Source organism: Geospiza fortis, unplaced genomic scaffold, assembly GCF_000277835.1.
Source record: "Geospiza fortis unplaced genomic scaffold, GeoFor_1.0 scaffold346, whole genome shotgun sequence".
NCBI lineage: Eukaryota > Metazoa > Chordata > Aves > Passeriformes > Thraupidae > Geospiza > Geospiza fortis.
Genome location: NW_005054361.1, coordinates 2,473,894 through 2,493,913, shown reverse-complemented (window position 1 = coordinate 2,493,913; position 20,020 = coordinate 2,473,894). Strand labels below are relative to the sequence as shown.

The 20,020-nt window shown below is 39.6% G+C and overlaps 2 protein-coding genes across 2 annotated transcripts in view; both read left to right on the top strand.

Annotated features, from left to right (window-relative positions):
• The first annotated feature begins 2,245 nt into the window (after window positions 1-2,245).
• On the top strand, window positions 2,246-6,716 carry TMPPE (transmembrane protein with metallophosphoesterase domain). The gene has a single exon (XM_031059429.1). It carries the CDS (start codon window positions 2,298-2,300, stop codon window positions 3,612-3,614), a length of 1,317 nt encoding a protein of 438 aa, XP_030915289.1. The 5' UTR covers window positions 2,246-2,297; the 3' UTR covers window positions 3,615-6,716.
• Window positions 6,717-7,914: 1,198 nt separating this feature from the next.
• The window catches only part of GLB1 (galactosidase beta 1), a 34,815-nt gene continuing 22,709 nt past the window's right edge, over window positions 7,915-20,020 (top strand). The window contains exons 1-9 of the mRNA XM_031059385.1: window positions 7,915-8,031; window positions 9,337-9,518; window positions 14,507-14,657; window positions 14,954-15,014; window positions 15,794-15,888; window positions 17,116-17,296; window positions 18,834-18,892; window positions 19,775-19,896; window positions 19,978-20,018. Of these exons, the coding sequence (XP_030915245.1) occupies window positions 7,915-8,031; window positions 9,337-9,518; window positions 14,507-14,657; window positions 14,954-15,014; window positions 15,794-15,888; window positions 17,116-17,296; window positions 18,834-18,892; window positions 19,775-19,896; window positions 19,978-20,018 (1,009 nt within the window). The remainder of the gene's footprint in view (window positions 8,032-9,336; window positions 9,519-14,506; window positions 14,658-14,953; window positions 15,015-15,793; window positions 15,889-17,115; window positions 17,297-18,833; window positions 18,893-19,774; window positions 19,897-19,977; window positions 20,019-20,020) is intronic.

Genomic DNA, 20,020 nt, shown 5'->3' with positions numbered 1-20,020 from the left:
GGGAAAGAGGTTTTTCCTGTTCTGCATAGATTCTGTTGTAGCCGCCTTGTCCCGGGGGACACAATCCCACCCACAGCCTAAGGACGAATCCTCATGCTCCAGAGTTCTCGTGGTTTATGTCTCGAGTTGGAGGCAGAGTGATACTATTACCGTGGTAGATGTTGTAGTTGGATGAGGCACGGGTGGTTAAAGATGTATGAAAAATAGAACAACATCATGTGAGACCTTATGGAAGGGGAGATTGGGTCACTGTTAGTTGTGCTTTCTTAGGGATGAGGTTGTTGCTGAGTCTTCCGAAATTTTGAAGGTAGCAGGCAAGAACAAATACTCTTCAAACTGGGTAGTATTAGCACTTTTGGGGGATTTAATAGGTTCGTTTCAAACAGATAAAATACTGTAAAAATACATCGTTTCGAGAATTTGCTGCCATGGGAGGTTGTAAACCCAGATAGTACTCAACAGATTAAAAAAAATGGATTTGCCACATTTAAATACGTCAGGCTCATAAGCAACATCCAAGACTTTCCAACATCCATTTTCAACAAGAAATGACTGTGCAAGGATTTGCCCTCTAACATCCCTAGTGTAGCAGCTGTGTCAGCTGAAGGAGTATGAGGGAGCAGACCACAGACTGTGGGTAGTGTCATTTATTTAAACAGTGTTTCTTAGTTCTGTTGTCCAGACAGAGTATTGCATGGTGCCTAGAGGACCTATGGACTTGAATCAGTAGGGCATTTATTGTGCTCTTATCTTCCTAGCTCTGTGTGTTTTCTGTAGAGACATATGTGCAAAATAGCACTATTTCTTAAGAGTAGTTTAGTAACAACTGAGAGGGTTTGAGGAGCTGAGGCTGGCAGGCACAATTTGCCTTATCAGCCCACAGTTCCCTGACACAAGCAGTAAGGGAAGGGTTTTTTTAACTACTTGGTCTAGTCCTCAAAGTAGATCAGGGTCCTGTCATCACAGATGTGCTCATGTTCTTTTAAATTAGCTTAAGAGAACATATGCAGCAGATAAGCAACCTGGCAAACTGGGGTTTGCAGACTTCTGGGCTTAGACTCACTGCTGAGCCCTACAATGCTGCTTTTGCGCCCTAGTTCTGAGATATTTTTGGCTGTAATGATTGCTTGCTTTCTCTAAGTGTGGCAGGAAGTGTTTTGAAAATAATTGTGCTATTATGGGGCTCTTATGTCAGACATGGTCTCTGTTGTATGTTATGAAAGACTACTGAAACTTTTTTCATCTATGATTAAAATAAAACAATAGGCTTCTTCTAAATAGAAATGTGCAATCTGAGAATTAATAGAAACACATGACTGAGCAAAATACAGAGCAAAACAGGGAATTCTGCTACCATTCAAACATAACTGATCCTTGCTTGTTTGTTTCCAGTCTGTGAGCAGTCATGCATTAGATTCTGTGCTCCCATCTAAAGGAGCAGGGTGTGGTATTTTAATCCCTTTTCAACTTGGTTGCATCCTGTTAGACCAGGATATACTAGAACAGGTGTTGAGTCTTGGAAAACTCTACATGTAGTGGAAGTGAGCTGGAAGTAAGTAGCAAAACACAGTGTGAGTTTCACTGATCCTACTGATTTCCAGGGCTTTGGAGAAATCTGATTCACAACAGCAGGCAAGGATATCTGCTGATCCTCTGCAGTTTCTGGGACCACAGTTGCATCTGTTCCAGAAGGGATTTCACTGCTGCTGTAGCATGTGTTAGTAGAACCTCTTGCATTTGGTAAGGATGATGTAGGGTGATGCCTGCTTTTCAGATGGAGCCTGCTGCTTGGTAAGAAGAACAGAAATAATGTATTAAGTTAATATCAGAAGCTGTCCCAGAACACGTATGGGATTTACAAATGCTATAATGGTTTTTCCCAGGACTCATTGAATCCCTGTTGTGATGTATTGCCATCTACTATTAGGAAGTCTTGATGAGAAAAAAGTGTTTAAAAGAAAAGGGGGTGTGGGGGAGAAATGATTGAGGGAGGTAGACAGGGAGCTTGGAAGGAGACTTCCAGCATCCAGTCTTTTCTGTTGTCTGGTTTACTCCACTTCAGGATGTCTCCTCTATGTCGTTATGACAGTGATTCTGCATGACCCAGCATCTTGTGTAGTATGTAGAGTAACAGTCCTTTATTGCAGTCTGGGTAAAAGGGAATGTGTGTAATATTTTAAAGCGGCTCATACTGGTTCCTGGTTGCAGGCTTTGTTGACCCAAGGCATCCCTTCATAACCACATTATTGACTTCTGGAGACTTCTGCAGAACAGAAGAGAACAGTCAGAAAGCAAAGATGATCTCCTTCAAGCAACTGCCCATTGAAGCCAAGGCTGCAGTGGCTGCAGGAGTGGTCTTCTTCTCCATGATGCTATCACGGAGTTACCTGGCGGAAAAACTCGATTTCAGGACGCGGCGCTGGCTTCTAAGGCTGCAAATGGCACTGTTTGCTAATACACTCATGTTGATGGGATCTCTTCATGTTTGGAGAAGCACAGTCACCACGTTCACCAGGTCTTCAGCTGCCAGCTCCTTCTGTTTCATGCTGTGGAAAATAGCTGTGTTCATGTTTCTAGCTTTGGCTCATTCAAGCTTCTTTACATTGCTATTTCTTGTTGCAGAAGAGCCCTATTTCTTTTCTTTAGCTGCCTACACTTGCTTGGGGGCCTATATTATTCTCATCTTTTTCCTCTTCACTCTAGGCTCTGTAGAGCAGGCTTACAAGTTCTTGGCTGGGAGAGGCGCTAAGGCAAGCACTGGCAACAAGAACAGAACAGCACTGAAACCAGTTCTGGCAGTCTTGCTGACTGTTGTGCTGACTGTTGTTGGGCTGTTAAATGCTTCCCAGCCCCCTACTGTGAATTCAGTGGAGATTCCAGTTCATAAGCTGCCCTCAGCAATGAATAACCTGAAAGTGGTGTTGCTTTCAGATATCCATCTGGGGCCTACAGTTGGGAAGACCAAACTTGCCATGATAGTGAGAATGGTTAAGGCTTTAAAACCAGACATCACCGTGATTGTTGGGGACCTGTCTGATGCTGAGGCAAAGATCATACGACCTGCTGTTGAGCCTCTTGGAGAGCTTGATTCTCCTTTGGGGACTTACTTTGTCACAGGAAACCATGAGTACTACACCTCAGATGTTAGCAACTGGTTTGAGCTGTTAAAATCATTTAGCATTCAGCCATTGCATAACGAAAATGTGAAGATTGTTTCACCAAAGAGCAATTCTGACTGGTTCTGCCTGGCTGGCGTGGATGATATTGAAGCAGATGTGTTGCGCTATTCGGGACATGGCATGGATTTGAAAAAAGCTCTCAGAGGTTGTAGCAGTGAGCATGCAATAGTGCTCCTAGCTCATCAGCCAATTGCTGCAAAGTGGGCCCTTCAGGACAGACCAGACATAAATTTAATTCTCTCTGGCCATACTCATGGAGGGCAGATTTTCCCTCTAAATGCTGGAGCTTATCTGCTGAATCCATTCTTTGTTGGCTTGTACCAAGTGGGGCAGAATACCTTCGTCTACGTCAGCCCGGGGACGATGTACTATGGAATACCCATGCGGCTGGGCAGCAGAGCTGAAATAACAGAGATTATTCTACGTTCTCCTTGAGGAGTTTTCCCTTTGACAGACTTCTAAAATTTTTTTTTTTTTTTTTTTTTTGGCCAGTATATTGGCTCTTCTACTATGAAAGCAAATCCTTTTTCGGGGAAGCCAGAGAAGATGTGTTGGGCTGAAATTCAGCAGGTTCTGTTAAGTTTGAGCAGAAAACACTAATCATGTCTTGGGCCTATGAAACAAATTTGGGACATGTTAAAGTACTGAAGTAATTATGTCTTTGACTTCATTATTTTTGGAGTTCTGCCACTTAAAGATAACACTGATGTCATGGAGATAATGTGTGTCCTGTGCATGTTTAATAATACCTTTGTCCTGCAGCTACTTCATGTTCCACTGTTTGGTGTCCATCAGGCAGCTACCTTACGAAATCTCAGGCAGATAAAGTTCTGAGCCTGTGCAGTGAAGTCACTGATGTGTCCTTTGCAGAAAGGCCTGCAAAAATGTGCACTGAGTATGTAAACTCTAGGAGGTTTATGCTGGAGTTGTTATGGGTAAGGAAAAGTTTAATAGTTTAGGGTTGCTTTTTTTTTTAATTGAGGCTGGATATTTTTATCCTGCTAGCTGTCTGCAGCATGCAAAAACTTTGGTGAGACTGACACCAAAAGGTGAAAGTAGCTGTCTTTCTCAGGCATTTTCCCCAGAATAGTTGGGCATCCAGTAATTGTTTACTGAAAATAGCTCTAATAAAAGCAAATTGGGAGAATTCCAAAGTTAACTTCTTTTGCTGTCTGAGCATACAGTACCTCCTTATATAAAGCACTAATTCCAAAGCTGAAATACTCAATGTCTTTTGTCTTCATTCTGTATTTTTTTCTTTCTGCTTAATTTCTCTTCCATCATTTTTCTCTTGCAAGAGTAAGTAGATGCTATTTCAATACAATGCAAACAAGTTAATGCTTGAAATTTGTTAAAGGCTTTAATATTTAAGTAAATTATGTCCTCTTTTAATGAGACTAAGCTCTGCAGCAGTTGACTTTCTCTAAGAGCATTTGCATGCCAGTGTCCTGGTTGTCTGATGGGCACATAGGAGAGACACCACTACGGGATAATGAATAGAGGATTTCTTCCCATCTTTCATAGGAGGCCTTATCATAAATTAACATAATTGTGGGATTTTTGAGGTATTAGAGAATAATTGATACTAACATTCTTGTTTCTCTATCTTTGCATTCATGTAAGAAAGCCAGAATGTAAAATAATGTGTGACTTTTGTCCAGGCCGATGAAACACTTTACTTCGGTGCATCTTCTCTCTCCTCCTCTCCCACCTCATTTCTGCTGCATGAAATATCACAAACCTTTAGAGCCTGGGAATCCTGCCTCTCTAGTCTGCAGCTGTAGCCTCAGGGCTTTCCTTGCTCTGCCTTTCTGGCCAGCAGTGCCCGTGTTCCCCTCAGGCAGACCCACAGCATGGGGCAAAAGAGAGTGGTTCTTATCCAGTAGACTGAGGATGGGAGACCAGAGCTGTTGTATTCAGTCTTTTCCTGCCTTCTTGTGTGATCCTGAACCAGACAACCATAAACACCTGGTTTCGTTCTTCAGCTGCTGTTCTTATATTGAAGGAGATAAGTAGGGGTGTGTTTGACAAGTACCATAGTCTTTGTAAACTTGAGGGTTTTTGTAAGTTAAATTTTGAGGTTTGACTTCATTCACTCTGAACATCTCCCAGGCAGAGCATCTAATTCCTAGGCTGGTTTTGTATCCTGCTCCTCTGTACAAACATCTTACATTTTAACTCAGGAATAATGAGAAATACTCTAAATGTGTCACAGAGGTTAGTGGAATTGCTGGAGAAGTCAGTCCTCTTCTGAAAGACTGAATATCTTACCTGCCATGCTCTCTGCTTGCCAGATTAGATAATTTCTGTTTCCCACCACCTATGATTTTGTAAACTTTTTTTTTATGATTGTGTGTTAATATCTGCTTTAAAGTTTCCATGTGTATTCAACACTGCCCACTGTCCATGTGGGATGCATCAGAGGCTTTTTGCAGTTGGTGGCATAGGAGGGAATGAGGAAGGAATTTTGATTGCCTGTAACCCTCTGGTTGCTTGTCAACTCCCCTTCAGTTAAGAGCTGTGTTCTGGGTTTCGTGTTGCAGAGTATTCTCACCCGGCCAGTAGTCCAGGAGGATTTTTACACTTGTTGCACTGAATGTTCTTACCATGTTAAGAAGGCTAACTGTTAAGCCAGTTTCCTCAACAGGAGGCGTTTGTGGGACTGATTTTAGATCGTGTCAGTTGCTCAGTGAGATGTTAGTATTATTTACTTTTTTTTCCCTGCCTTTTTTATTTCCCTCTTCATTCTGATCAAGTGTGTGCAAAAACATAGCTGAAGGGGTCCTTCTATCTCAGAATTTTATCATTATTTTGTATGTGCCTCTCTTAGAAGATAATTATGTATCCTTTCAGAAGCAGATATGCATCATTTTAGGAGTGGTCATTGTCATTTCATCCATTCGTTGAGTTCTCCTGATGTAATTTAGTTCTTGCCCCTTTTTTTTGTATCTCTCCCTCTGAAAGGTTGTTTGCTGGTGATTACTTCTTACTTAAAATGCTTTCTTTCTGTGCCAAAAGACTTCAAAGCCGTTTCTTATTTTGCTTTTTAGTTATGGATTGGAAGTATCCTATATCAACTTTCTGTTTGATAAAAGGAATGAACCATTTCTATAATCTCTCTAATCAGCAATCTCTAACTGTCCTTCAAGGTTCTTTCTATACTTTTTCCAGTTTGATTTGAATGTACGCAGTGCAGACCTGTGTTCAGTATTTCAGACGAAGAAAAATTGCTGTGCTGCTTATTTTTTAATTTTTAATTTTTTTTGGTAAATTTTATGTGTGTGTGTGTGTAATGTATTTAATCTAGAGAACTTAACTAAATGAATATATATTTCATCCTATAAAAGGCCAGTTCATTGGGGGCTGAGGAGGAGTTAATTAATGTCAGAATTAATAGCAGAATATAATAGTATTGTCACTTTGTGAAAATTATATTTATTATATAATTACTATAGAATGGATTGGAAAATATGTAAATTGTGGTATAACAAATGCTCTAAATGTTGGGATTTAATAAAACTTTATTCTTATAATCAACTATGAGGCCTCTAGTGACCTTTTATTTTGTACCAGTATGCATTGTAGCAGTTTGTGCTGAATAGTTTTAACACACTCCTTCTATTTACCAACAGAAAGCTACCAACAATAAACCTTACTAGTTTTGTAAACTCTTACACTTACTGCTCAATCAGTCATGGTGGAAAGTGGGAAAGGCCACTATTACATTTGCCTAAAGCCTACTAGGAGAAAAAGGTGCAGACAGCAGGGGTGAGGATGTGATGCAGAGAAAAGGACCACTGAGAGGGCACAGAAAGGTTACTAAGAGAATATTTTGGAAGGAACAGAAGAAAATGAGGGATTTGTGGTTCTCAATTTTGATACTTAAGGTTTGAGGTGGAGAAAGAGGTGTTCTGTGATTGGTCTGAGAGGCTAAAATCTTGAGAGATGGAGGATTTGTACTCATTTTTGTTTGCTTTCTAAATAAGAAAAAAAACCCCTGTTTTGTAAATTTGGAGAATGAGAGATTTTTACCACTGATAAATAGTTCTGTGTGTTGAAGATGGGAAAAAAACTTTGTGTCAAGAGATGTGCACACTATAAAATGTTGAAATAGCATTAAGGTTCAAAAATAAACTCTTACTTGATTTAAGCAAGGACAAATTCTTTAGTTTTTCTCATTTCCATATGGGTATGCTCTGAGGGTGTAAGGTGCAACATGATACCATTGCCTGTAAGGGTCTGAGTTTTCAGCTGGGCACTGATATGATTTGGTATGAAGGAAGTGGTGCCCCAAACAGTGCTGTTTGTGTTGCTTACCAAACAAGCAGAGCCACTACCCCATTATCTAGGGTGACAAAGTGGGAATGAATTCCTGCATATATATTCACAAGGGTGAGTATACAGTATTGGCAGAGCCAGACATAAATTCATGAGGAGAACTCTCTTGTTTTGGTTGCAAATCCTGGATCATCCACTGAAAATGAAGTAATGCTGAGGAAATGATCATGAAGGAAGTCTGTGTACAATGAATGATGAATGAGGTGAATTTGAAGTATTCTGGTAGCTTCCTCCCTCTCCTCACCCACATGGTACCACTGTGTCAGGAAGTGTATGTGTTGGGAAGGTGATTTACACCTATGGTCACAGCTTCAAAAACCTGACTTCTAAATGGTAACTGGTTCAGTGGTTACCACTTTCATAATTAATATCTCCCTTTAATTGTTTTAAGATAGCCATGGCTCTCTGCCAGAAGTATCTGTCCCTGAGGGCATGTAAACGGTTTTTTCAACGTTCATCATCTCAACAGTTCTCTGCCATGAATGGAGCAAGTGTCTTTTCCACAGACCTCTTGGTATGGTTAGTCTGAATGAGGGGTTAAAACCCTCTTACAGAGGGACACCACAGCAATTTATTTTGCCTCTCCTTATTTCCAGGGATAATGGCCTTTTAATGTGTAAGGTGCTTTTATCCATAGTGGTGCTTTTTTTTTTGGTTTCTTTTCGGTGTTGTTGTGTTTGGTTTCAGAGTTCCACTTACTCATGTTCATTTTGAAGCACTCTGCTCTGCGTTAGTGCTGTGACTTGTCACAGTACCCTAGGGAAAAAGCATTTGAAGAATGTGAAACATCTGCTTGGTGTCTGTAAGAGTGAATAGTTTCCTTCATACGTACACACGGAACAATTCCATCCTAGTGCAGCGTGCCCAGCCATCAAGATGCAGGTTATAAATGAAAGATCAGGAAAAAGTCACATACATTTAAATTGAACAGGAAGTAAGCAGCTATACCTACCTGTACATCTTTTTCAGCAATAGTTTGCTTGAGGTCTAACAGCCTGAAGTTACTATAGCATCATAATTTGCTACAGAGAATCCTAGCCCTTGAGTTACATTTATTCCAGAGCAGTTGGTTTGTATTTCCGAATTCTGTGTGGTCCTGATTTTGGAAAGGCCTGACATGCCCATACCTTTGTTGAATCAAGATTTATTTATCTTAATAAAGTTAAGTAATCTTAAGAGTGGGTCCATGTTTGTGGAAACAGAGCATAAAAAGCCTGTGCTGTGCAGCACTTGGCAGCCCCTTGCTTTTCGTGTTTCCCTGGCAGCTCCTTGCTGTATCCTCTCTTACTTGTTGCTACACATCCACCACACAATTTCACTTCTGTTGGCAGGATGCTTTGAATTGCTATGTGTATCTAGGACATTTTCCACTACATTTTTTAGGTTTTCTGTAAAATAATGCCTTTGTTACAGATGGAACGTGCTGTTGTCTTCCTCCTTGGACTTTGTAGTCTTGAAATGATTGTAAAGTGTAATCTCAGTTGCTGTTTAATGACAGTCTAGGGATAGGCATATTGGCTTAGCAATTTTGTCCTCCATTTTTCAGGAGGGAGTGTGTTTTCTTTGAACTATATCTGCCGGTTTCCTTGTTCTTTTGTCCTGTGACACATTGCACTGGCTCCCTTTTGCTGATTTGTTGTGCTAAGACTCAGGTGGGCTATAGATAGCTAGAGGAAAGTCATTCACCATCTCTTATTTTAGGACCATTATATCTTCTATTGTAGACAACCCACAGATGTTGTAGGTGTTGTATAGCCTGTTCTCTGTGTCTTCCAAGGCAGAAAAAAATTATACCGTGTCTTTTTTTGTTTTGGTTTAGTTTTGTTTACAGAATGAACCTGAGAGGAGTTTTGGGATTGATTATGAATCCAACACCTTTGTCAAGGATGGGAAACCTTTCCGTTACATCTCCGGTAGCATTCACTACTCGCGGGTGCCCTCGTATTACTGGAAAGACCGCCTGCTGAAGATGAAGATGGCAGGGCTTGATGCCATTCAAACGTGAGTAGCTGTTGATTTCTGAGGGATTTGTGGTCCTGGGAGCTGTACGAGAAGTCATTAAGAGCCTGCCATTGTTACTTGTTTATTATTTTTCCAGTAATAGGTGAGGAAGCTCTGGAGAAGTGAAGGGTGGTACAGGATGGCTTTTAACCACATAGATGGGGGCAGCTGGGCAGGTTGTAACCAGCAGTCTGTTTCCCTGATGATAGGCAATTCCTCTGGCTTCACAATCCAGGGTGCAAATGTGACCTGAAATAAATTGTTGGACTATGAACTTTGGCAACTATGGAACAATTGTACATGCTCTGCCTCTGCCAGGGACACTGTACTCTCTGGTCAAAAGGCAGACTAGGTGTGAGGAAACAATAACCTGTTAGTAGAGCCTGGGTTGGTATCACTCAGAAGCCTTGAAAATGTTGGTGAATACTGCAGTAACATTTAAAAGCTATTTCAAGCTATTTCAGCAGAAGCATTTAAATTTAGATAAATGGATGGGGAGCTAGGTGTACTTCTTAAAAAAAAAAGCTTAAACAGCTTTCATTTTTGTGTGTGTGTGTGCGCAAAACCCTTAGTCCTTGTCTTTTCTACCTGGTCGTGTACTTAAGTTTTTTTCTGTTAAGGAATCAAGTTTTGTCTTTGCTCACATTAATAAGAGCAATGAGATTGAGTAACGAACTTGCTCAGGACCAGGTTGCTGGATTTGCCCAAGTAATTACTTTTTGCTGAAATAAAAGTAATTTAAAGTGGACCTGGAAATTATGACTTTTGGTGTCTGGCTTGAAGGTCAGCCTGTGACTGACCCTATGATCAGTGACTCCTATGATCCATAGTGTCTCATACTTCCCTTATGTCTCTCATTAATTTTCCTCCTCCTCCCAACACCCATGTGTTTTCAATGCCCTTTGTTCATTTCCAGCTTTTTCAAATAGTCCATTTTTTCTATTTTTTTAATTGCCTTTTCATGTCTCTGATGCATCACTGGAATTGAGATAGGTATGGTTTTTTTCCATTCCCTTTGTCACTGTTGTTCAATGGCAAAATTGCTGCAGGGCCAGTTTGGGTTTTTTCTTGTTGCTTTCTCCCTCTTCATTTGTGATCTCCCACTAACAAGGTGGGTTTTTTCCTTCTTTCTTTTCTGCTTTTTTCCCTTGTTGGGACCTCTTACTCTGCTTTACTGTTTTGCATTAGTATCTTTCTGCTGTGCAGGAAGGAGTGGAGATTTGTTGTTTTGCTGGTGCCAGCTGATCTCTGATGGTCTTGGGAGAGCTGAGCTGTGTTTTGTCACAAAAGGTGCTGTGCAGCTGTCAAGTGCTTATGGCAACTGTGGCTTTGGGCATTATTGCTGGATCACATCATAACAGCTTTATTAGTCTCCTCTTGTTTTTCTAAGAGCAGACTGAGATTCTTTGACTTTCTCTCCCATTATTGCTCACGTCTGAATTTTTTCTGCTATGGTGAAAGATAAATCTGAAAGTGCTCCTGTGCCTTGCATTTTCTACAAGAGTCAAATCCATGTGTCTTTCCATTTGACACTAATCACTCTCTTCCTGATGCTAAAAAAGCACCTCACCTACAAAAAAACCCTTTTGTTTTTCTTTGAGGTTTCTCAATAATCAGGTCTTACTGCTCTTGATTATTTGAGATAAAGCTATGAATAGTCATATTACCCCAAAGAAATCTTCTGTGATTTTGTGTGATTTTGGTAAAAAAATGGAAATTGGTCTATGTGATTGGGTTTTTGTTTTCTCTTCTTTTGCCTACTCTTTCCTGTATCAGTAATACTGCTAGCAAGGGACAGAGATACAAATTTTGTAAAGTCATTCTGGAATGAATGGGCAGCATCACTGCTGGACTCTGGCAGAATGTGGTGGTTGGACTCCCAGTCTTGAGACCTCATCTGAAGACTGTGATTTTGCTGCTTGGGATTTTTTTCCATAAGACAGGGAATGGTCCTGCTATAATTTGAAATATGGGAACCTTCCTTATTCTTATCAAGGTGTTCCCAGTAAGGTTTACCACTTCAAGGGAAACAGGGTCCTTATATGATGGGATTGTGCTTGTAAATACCTTGTGGATAAAGCCAACCAGACATGTTCTCCTTCCTGTTCTCTGCAGCCTTTTTTCCAAAAGGCTGTCTGTGCCTCGATGCATCATTCAGCTCATGACTGGGGCAGCAGTTCCTCCTGGTCTCTGGAATGGGTGAAGTCAGTACATGAATATAATTGTCTGCACCTGGTAACACCTTAAGCAATAACAGAACATGAGAAAACAGATGACAGTAAGCTTGATCTTATATTAAAGCCTAAGAAATCAAGGCTTATGCCTTATAAAAAGCAGGTTGAAATTTAGTGTTGTGGTTGGTGTAATGTCCCAGAAGGTGGTGGAGGAGGATGCTGAGGAGCTCACTGCCCACCTCAGCAGAGGTATCTGGTCACACAGATCCTTGTTTTCGGTTTCTGGACTGTGTCTGCCAGCTGGAAATGAGTGCTGGCTGAAGAAGGCATCTGGAAAGCACGGGAGGTTTGGGGTTTGTTTTGTGCAGAGCAAATAAACAATTGCCACTAGATGGGGCAGAAGATGTATACAGGATTTACTGATCAGTGAAGATGCTTCCTGGAAGAATCCACAGTTACCTTTACAGGCTCATAGAAAGTTAAAGAATGTTGAGCATTTTCTTTGTTTTACTCTATTTGGGTGTAAACCTGTACAAAGTCCTTCTATGAAGGAGCTGCTGTTTGGAATATGGAATATTTAAAATTTAAACATAAATTACTGTTTTTAAACGCTCATATATGAGTAATTTAAGTAGCATGCTCATTGATACAATTTATTCAATTTTACACTATTAAAAAAATCCCACCCTGGTATTACAGAGAGAATTATCTTGTACATTAAAAAGTTGAAGTGTGATTTTTTGCCTGTTGATAATATCTGAAATAGGAGAGGAAAGCTGTAACTTCTAAAGAAAGGAGGGTTATAGCATGAAGCTTAGAAATTGTGTGTAAATGGAAAGTAAACTCAAATACAGAATAAGTACCATATTTCAAGTTTGAAAAAGGATGAGATTTTCCTTTATAAGTTCATTATTCTGTTGCTAAAGCAGTACAGGATTAACAACTGACTGTAAATTTTGACAGTGGTATGTAACAAATATATTCATTAAAGATAATAATTTCAGTTATTTCATTTAAGGCCATCACTAGCTGTAGAAAATGTATTGTTGGATTAAAGTATCTTAGTAACCATTTTTAGACCAATGTTTAAAATTAATTTTTATCATGATTCATTATATAAAACAGTGGTTTCAAATAGGTTTTTTTCTTGTGCTTCTTCCCTTTTTCTCTGCTAGAATCTGCTTTTTTTCCAGTCTTGTGGTCAAGCATGTGACATAAATGAAAACTGTTTCTGGAAGGATTTTTCTATTTTCTTCCATCTTGAGCATAAGGAAGCTGGAGAAACCCTTTCATCCTCACCTCAGACAGTATTAAGTGCATTTAAACCTTAAGACTTCTTTCTGAACAAGTTCATAATTCAATGAGTGTATTTTCACATGGTTCATATATTCATTAAATGCACATGTAGTTTTTTTTACAAGTGAGTTAATTGTGCTTCAGAAACAATTAGAGCAGCTTGACACAGAAATAAAATATACCACATAGAAGAAAAATCTGCATTTTGATGTCTGAGTGCATTGTTTTGACCCCATCCTGGCACTCAAATTTGAAGCTTTATCTTTACAAACAGAGGCTTAAAATTTTGGCATTTGAGATGCTATAATATTCACGAAGGTTGAAAGATTATAATTCTTGTATTTGATGTTCATGTACATGTCTGTCTGTGTATGGCCATTTTAGTAGTGTACTCATGAGAGGGTTCCTGTTTTTCTTCCTTATTGAAAGCATTGTTTTAGGGACTTTCTTTCCCTCTTGGGTGGTTTTTGCAAAATTAAATGTGGAACATACTAACAAACCCAGGCAGTAAGGAAAGTGTTGCCTTAGAGGATCTTTGCTTGACTAGACACAGTTTTGGGAATTTTAGAAATTTTAGAGGAATGAGTTTTCACATTCCCTTGAATCCTTACTCAAGTTGTACTCATCCCTAATTTTAGTCTGTCTGTGCTAGACTGCCACTTAGTACCATGGCAAACACAACACTGTTGTCAAGCAGGGATTATCAGCTACAGCACTGCTCATGGTATTTTGTAGATTACTGTTTTTTTGGTTTTTTTTTTTATTTCTGTGAGATGTTCTGTGCTGAGGCTGTGGTCTCCTGAGTCCTAGAGGTAGGAGAGAGGTGTTCTTTCAATGGTGATGTGCTTGTTTGACATCTTTATTACTTAGTTGAAATTAAGCTTTACTTTGTCCAAGTTCTTGGGCACCTTAACATTTCTTAACTTAATTGTTCTTCCAGTGGTTTTCCAGGACTTGCATTGTTCCTGGTCAATGAAAACTTCTGGGACCTAGATGCAATATGATTTGAGGCTTAGGTGTTTTTCAAATTCTTTGCAGTGGCAGCCGCATAGACCTGACAGCCTGGTTGGCGTTCCCTGTGCAAGCTGGGTGATCCATTCATGAGGGGTCACGTGATGTGTTGTGCTTGTTCTTGGCCTCCTCCTTCATGAGTGGTTTACCACATTCATCTCCTCATCAACTTCCCACCACTCTGCAGCTGCCAGCTGCCTTGCCAGCTTCAAAACTGTTTATTTAATTTTGGAACAGACATCATGGTTTCACAACAGCACTACCAGAACCTGTTCTTGCTCTGATAGGGACTCCTGCAGACATAACCCTAATTCAATGTCAATTTTAAAGCCTTCTGCTGTATGAAATGTCTGGCAGAAGAAAGGCCAGAGAGTTACTCCTGTCTAATACTGATCCAAAGGATCAGTAGCATTACTGATCTCTGGGGCATGTAGTGCAAATAGCTGTTTTCCAGAATTCTGGTTTAGTCTCAGTTTCCTAATGGAAGGTGATTTTCTCTCTTAATAGGTATGTCCCATGGAACTACCACGAAACCCAGATGGGCACGTATGACTTTTTTGGTGGCAAAGATCTAGAGTATTTCCTGCAGCTTGCCAATGACACTGGATTGCTTGTTATCCTGAGAGCTGGACCTTACATCTGTGCAGAATGGGACATGGTATACAACCTTTTGTAACAGCTCACTTCTAGGGTAAATCTAGTGCAAGTATTTCTTAAAGTAGACAGACTTACTCACTGATGTATCCTTAGACAAGAGTCTTGGTGTAGTGTGTTAAAATCCATGCATCCTAAGTGACTTCTTACAATACAAACTTACTTCTGTATTTTTTTTTCATTAGGAATTACTACTTTCTTGTAGAAAATCAGTTTTCCTGTCTCAGTATATGTCTTAATAAGAGGCTAAATTCTTCTTAGGATTCCTAAATATGTTGCTGTTTCCCTTTCTTTTCCCAGGGAGGTCTTCCTGCATGGCTGTTGGAAAAGAAATCTATTGTTCTCAGGTCTTCTGATTCAGGTAGAGACATCAGAAAAGGCCATTAAAAATATACTGTAGCAGCAAGGCAACTTTCTGTTTGAGGCCATTACTAAATAATTCATATTTCAGCTCAAGTTTTCTTATGAGTAAAATCTTCAATACTTTTAATTAGAAGAGTGCATTCAAAAAGTGTGTAGAACAATCAAAGTAGGGGAGAAAGTTTCCAAGGTATTGTCAAGTTGGTGCCAAGAGGGGAATCATTGTCACCATTGAGGAGAAGAATGCTTCAACTGTGAGGTTTTTGGATTTGCCACAGCCACTCATAATGGGGATTCTTCTTGGCTGGTTAACGTGCAATCCAGAACAAGTTACAGCATTCTCATGTGCTCCTGTTTAAGAACCAGACATGGGAGAATAAGATGAGACAGGAGGTTAATGTGTTTATTGGAGTGAATATACAGATATATCCAACTTCAGTTCTGCTAGCTGTGGTTAAATTATCTATTTAAAAAATAATACATAGATCAACAGTTGAATTTGTCTTCCTATTGAAATGCATTAGGACAACCTGTGAGATATAATGAAGTTCTTCTAGTTCATCAGTATTTAAATGTTTTATTTTTTAGTAAACTGTATTGGAAGCATTTATGAACAAGTAGAAGAGCACATTTGTTCAAGTATAAGAGCAAACTGTTCATTAAATGCTGTTCATAATTTACATAATTAGAAGACTACGTAAAGATGACCCATGTGTAATTTAAAACAAAATTAGAAAAAGGCAGAAAAGTTGTGAAACATGCATACTTTGTGTATCACAGATTACCTGGAAGCAGTAGAGAGATGGATGGGTGTCCTTTTGCCAAAGATGAGACCTTATCTCTATCAAAATGGAGGTCCAATCATCATGGTGCAGGTAACTTTCTGAAAATCAGATGAACCCAAGCAACATGAATGCTTACACCGCTCTTGCAGACACACCATGGGTCTTGGGTGGTGGTGTCACAGGTATTTCTTAAGTTTCAGGTAGCTGCAAGATTCTGATGAAATACCTTATCCTAAAGAACTGAATCCACTGTTTCTAGGACTCAGAGAGCCCTGATCCGTTCTATCAAGGTTGTTTCCCACAGCTGTATAAAGCAATAGAGGGAACTTGTGTAACTTTTTAGATCTGAGGTTTGTGGCAATTCTCGCATAAAGCCAAAATGCATACAGTTGCCTGAAACAGTCTGACAAGAAAAAGGGGAATAAGAATACCCTTAGATAGAAGCAAAAGCAGTATGGAGTAAGCCTAATTTAGCACCTAACTTAAGTTGTAAATGTTTCAGAGCACAATTTTGTATGTTCATGGTGAGTAGCTTCTGTCCTAAACTCCTTCTAGATAGATGTATGGGAGTGATTGTCCTATATTTGTAGTATTTGATCATAACAAAGCTTTATTTCAATTTCTTTTCAATTTCTGGTGCAGGATGGGATAAGTGACCCTTCTTGTAATATGCAAAAGATAATTTTGTTGAACAGTGTGGTTTGTCTGTTGAGCAGAAGCACTGGGCAAAATTATTCTTTGGCAGAAATAAGATGCTTATAACAGGATTTCCAGAAATAACCTTCAGGATTGGAACCTATGGTATCTGGAGCTGAAAAGTTCATCTCCTTGGAAAAGGGGCAAGATGTGTGCCTCGCAGTAGTAGCACAGTTGTTCTCCATTAAATCCTTTTGAGTCCATTTCAGGGCTTTGTGGTTCATGTGAGCCCTTTGTAGATGTCTCTGTTCTGAATGTCCAGTTTTGTTGTAGCTTTGATCATTTCACAACCTGTTCTATGGTTTTATTGGTCTGCTTGGGAGGTGGGTTATAGATCTCAAATTTTAGTAGAGACTATTATGATCACTGTAGCTAAACAGATACTTTGGGTGGGGACAGAATTTTGCAGGAAAATGGCTTAGCTCTGCACAGTGATGGGTCCACTGTAAAGTACAGTTGAGAGGAATGAGTCTTGTCTTCTCATACTCCTCAGATCTGGAGTTAGTGACATTTTCAATATTGCTATCAAAGGAAGAAGAGGGTTGAATTTGTGCTTTCTGTTTTGTTATCTGATGCAGACTGAATTGGCTATGGCTTTACTGACTTGCTTTTGCTCTGCAGGTAGAGAACGAGTACGGAAGCTACTTCGCTTGCGACTACGACTACCTGCGCTTCCTTCTGAAGCTCTTTCGCCTGCATCTTGGGGATGAGGTGGTGCTCTTCACAACTGATGGTGCCAGCCAGTTTCACTTGAAATGTGGGGCTCTCCAGGGTCTTTATGCAACGGTGGACTTTGCTCCAGGTTGGAGACTGCTGTTTGATTCCAAAAATTCTAAGCTCTGTGTGTTTGTTGCAGGACAAACTTACTTGACTGCTTGCCAAACTTGCCTGCTTTGTTTAAATGGGGTAACAGGCATTTATGTGTATTTGACATACTCTTAAACATTCAAGAATCGCCCATGACCACTGAGTTAGAAAGTCATAATCACTTCCTTCCATCTTGGAATCATGAATAGCCAATTTATGCTGCTCATAGTACATATCTCCTAAAAATTAGCAATAATAGTTGGCATTGATTCCTTGATTCTTTTAATATTCCTTTTTGGTGTTGGGGTTTTTTAATGTCCTTTGTCTGTCGTGGAATCCAGCAATCCAAATACATTTCTTTTTATGCCAGAGGTTATTAGAAAAAAAATACTGTTGAAGATCATCATTAGAAATGTGCACACTGCTACAATTTGCTGTGTTATAGGTCTGAAGAATGGCTAAGCATTAGTAGTGTGATCAGAGAGTACCATTTTGTTAAACGAGTTAGGGATTTAAATGTTTGTATACTGCATGGACTTAACAAAATAGGCTTAAGGCACAAGAAACAAACTCTAAGACCAATATTTTCGTGGTTTTTTATTGTGCAGCCTCTTCTGTACCTTATTCTCTCTACAACCAAACACATGTGCTTAGCAGGGATCTGTTTTCTTGCAAGTTGAATGAAATTGTGGATGTCTTCATGTGTATCCTTTTGTGGGATTCACATTCTCTGAACCTGAGAGAAGCAGTGAGGAAAGCAGAGGAGAGAATGATCAAAACAATTCTTATCTCATTTGCTGCTCCTGTGTTGTGCCAAAGTAGAATGCAATATGGAGATTGTTTACCCAAAGTGATGGTGTTTTGTTTCCTTGGCCTATCAGGGCCAAGCACGTGTCCAGACTGTTGGTCAGCAGACAGTCACGAGATTCTGGGCAGTTGAGTGCTTGTGCAGTTTCAGTTTAGATGTAGTGTAATATAGTATAGATTAATAGGATAATAAAGCAATTAATTAGCCTTCTGATATCATGGCGTCCTCCTCATCATTCCTCCCACCAATCAGGCAAAATTACACCGATATCCTTTATGCAAGAGAAGTTGTTTCCAGCCATTGTGGCTTCAGCCACTAGGAGTGATCAAGAGTGAAACACCTCTTTAGATTGCCTGGTTTCTGCTCTTCCCCGTAGCCTTGGTAACGTAACCCCAGACTTAGACTTTCCAATGATCAATAGCAATTCTGACATATCTCAGACTTCTTTATGCCAGGATGTCATTTCTGAGAAAAGCTGGGTTTTCAAAAGATGTGTCTCAAAAGCAAAGACACACAGGCATGCATATGTGCACGTATATATTTAAAATAAGTTTTGCAAGTTAAACATCAGAATCAAAAGTATTGATTCCTGTGTTTGCTGGAGCAGCTTTCTTGTCGTGATTTTTGCTAGGCTGGAAGGGAGATAAGACACCAATTTCAATAAAATGATGGACCCAGAAAATTATGGATATAGCAATTCAATTTTATTTCTTTCTGTTTATAGGTGGCAATGTCACAGCAGCATTCTTAGCTCAAAGGAGCAGTGAACCCAAGGGCCCTTTGGTATGTGTTTTCACTTAAACTTTTTGTATCATGTCTAATCTTGAAGTTGTTAATCAGAGAGGGATTGACGGCAGTGCTTGAACAATTTTAGGGACCTGTTGACGAAGCTATAATTTCCAAGTCAGAAAAGTGAATAGAGGAACTTCTCTGTGTGTTTGTCAAATCCGCGTTAACTGCTGCTCTGCAAATGTTATTTTAGTCTCAAAAAGTAATGATTTTGCTTCAGTAGTTTTCCTTGCTAAGACAAATGTTTACAAAGCAGCGGAAACACTAAGGATGGTTAGACAAGTTAGTGAGATATGTGTGTAGGTAGAAGTTAAAAGCAGAATTAAAAGGGCAGATTAGAAGTTGTTTCCTGTTTTCAGCTACCCTAGAGGTTTTATACAAGCTATAGTGGGATGTGAGAACACTGGAAGCCATTTTGAGAAAGGGAGAAGGCCCATTAAGGGTACAAAATTATCTCTGTGCTAAGGAGTTGTTTAGAAAGCAATTTGAAATATTTTTCATTACATCCAGTTTGTGTATGCTATTCTGCAGAGAATATGTTGATTCCATAATTCATTTGAATGCCAAGCATCTGAAACACATCCTTGTTGCCAGGTTCCCAGGAAATCGATACTCTTTGATGCTTAAGCAATTGTTTTCAGAATGTCCCTATAAAATTATTGAAACAATCCTTTAATTCCTTTGACCTGTAGTCTGCTGAAAAGGACTGATCTAGTATGTACTTTGCTGTATTTATAGTAGTTTAAAAATGGCTCAAATTAGTCAAGGTGCCTTTTTTTCCTTCCCTCTTACAGTTATGAACCTTAATTCACATTGCATTCTGTTCTTGTTCCCTCTTCATGTTTTCCATTCCTCTTTTGCCCTTCCTCCTTTCAGGTTAATTCTGAGTTTTATACTGGATGGTTGGATCACTGGGGGCACCGTCATTCTGTTGTGCCCGCAGAAACTATAGCTAAAACACTTAATGAAATCCTGGCACGTGGTGCTAACGTTAACCTGTAAGTGTGTGTTCAGTAGAGCTTAATTTTGGGGGGATTTCTTTTCCCAGTTCAGCAAAACCTGATTTTTTTTCTTTTTAGGTACATGTTTATAGGTGGGACTAACTTTGCCTATTGGAATGGT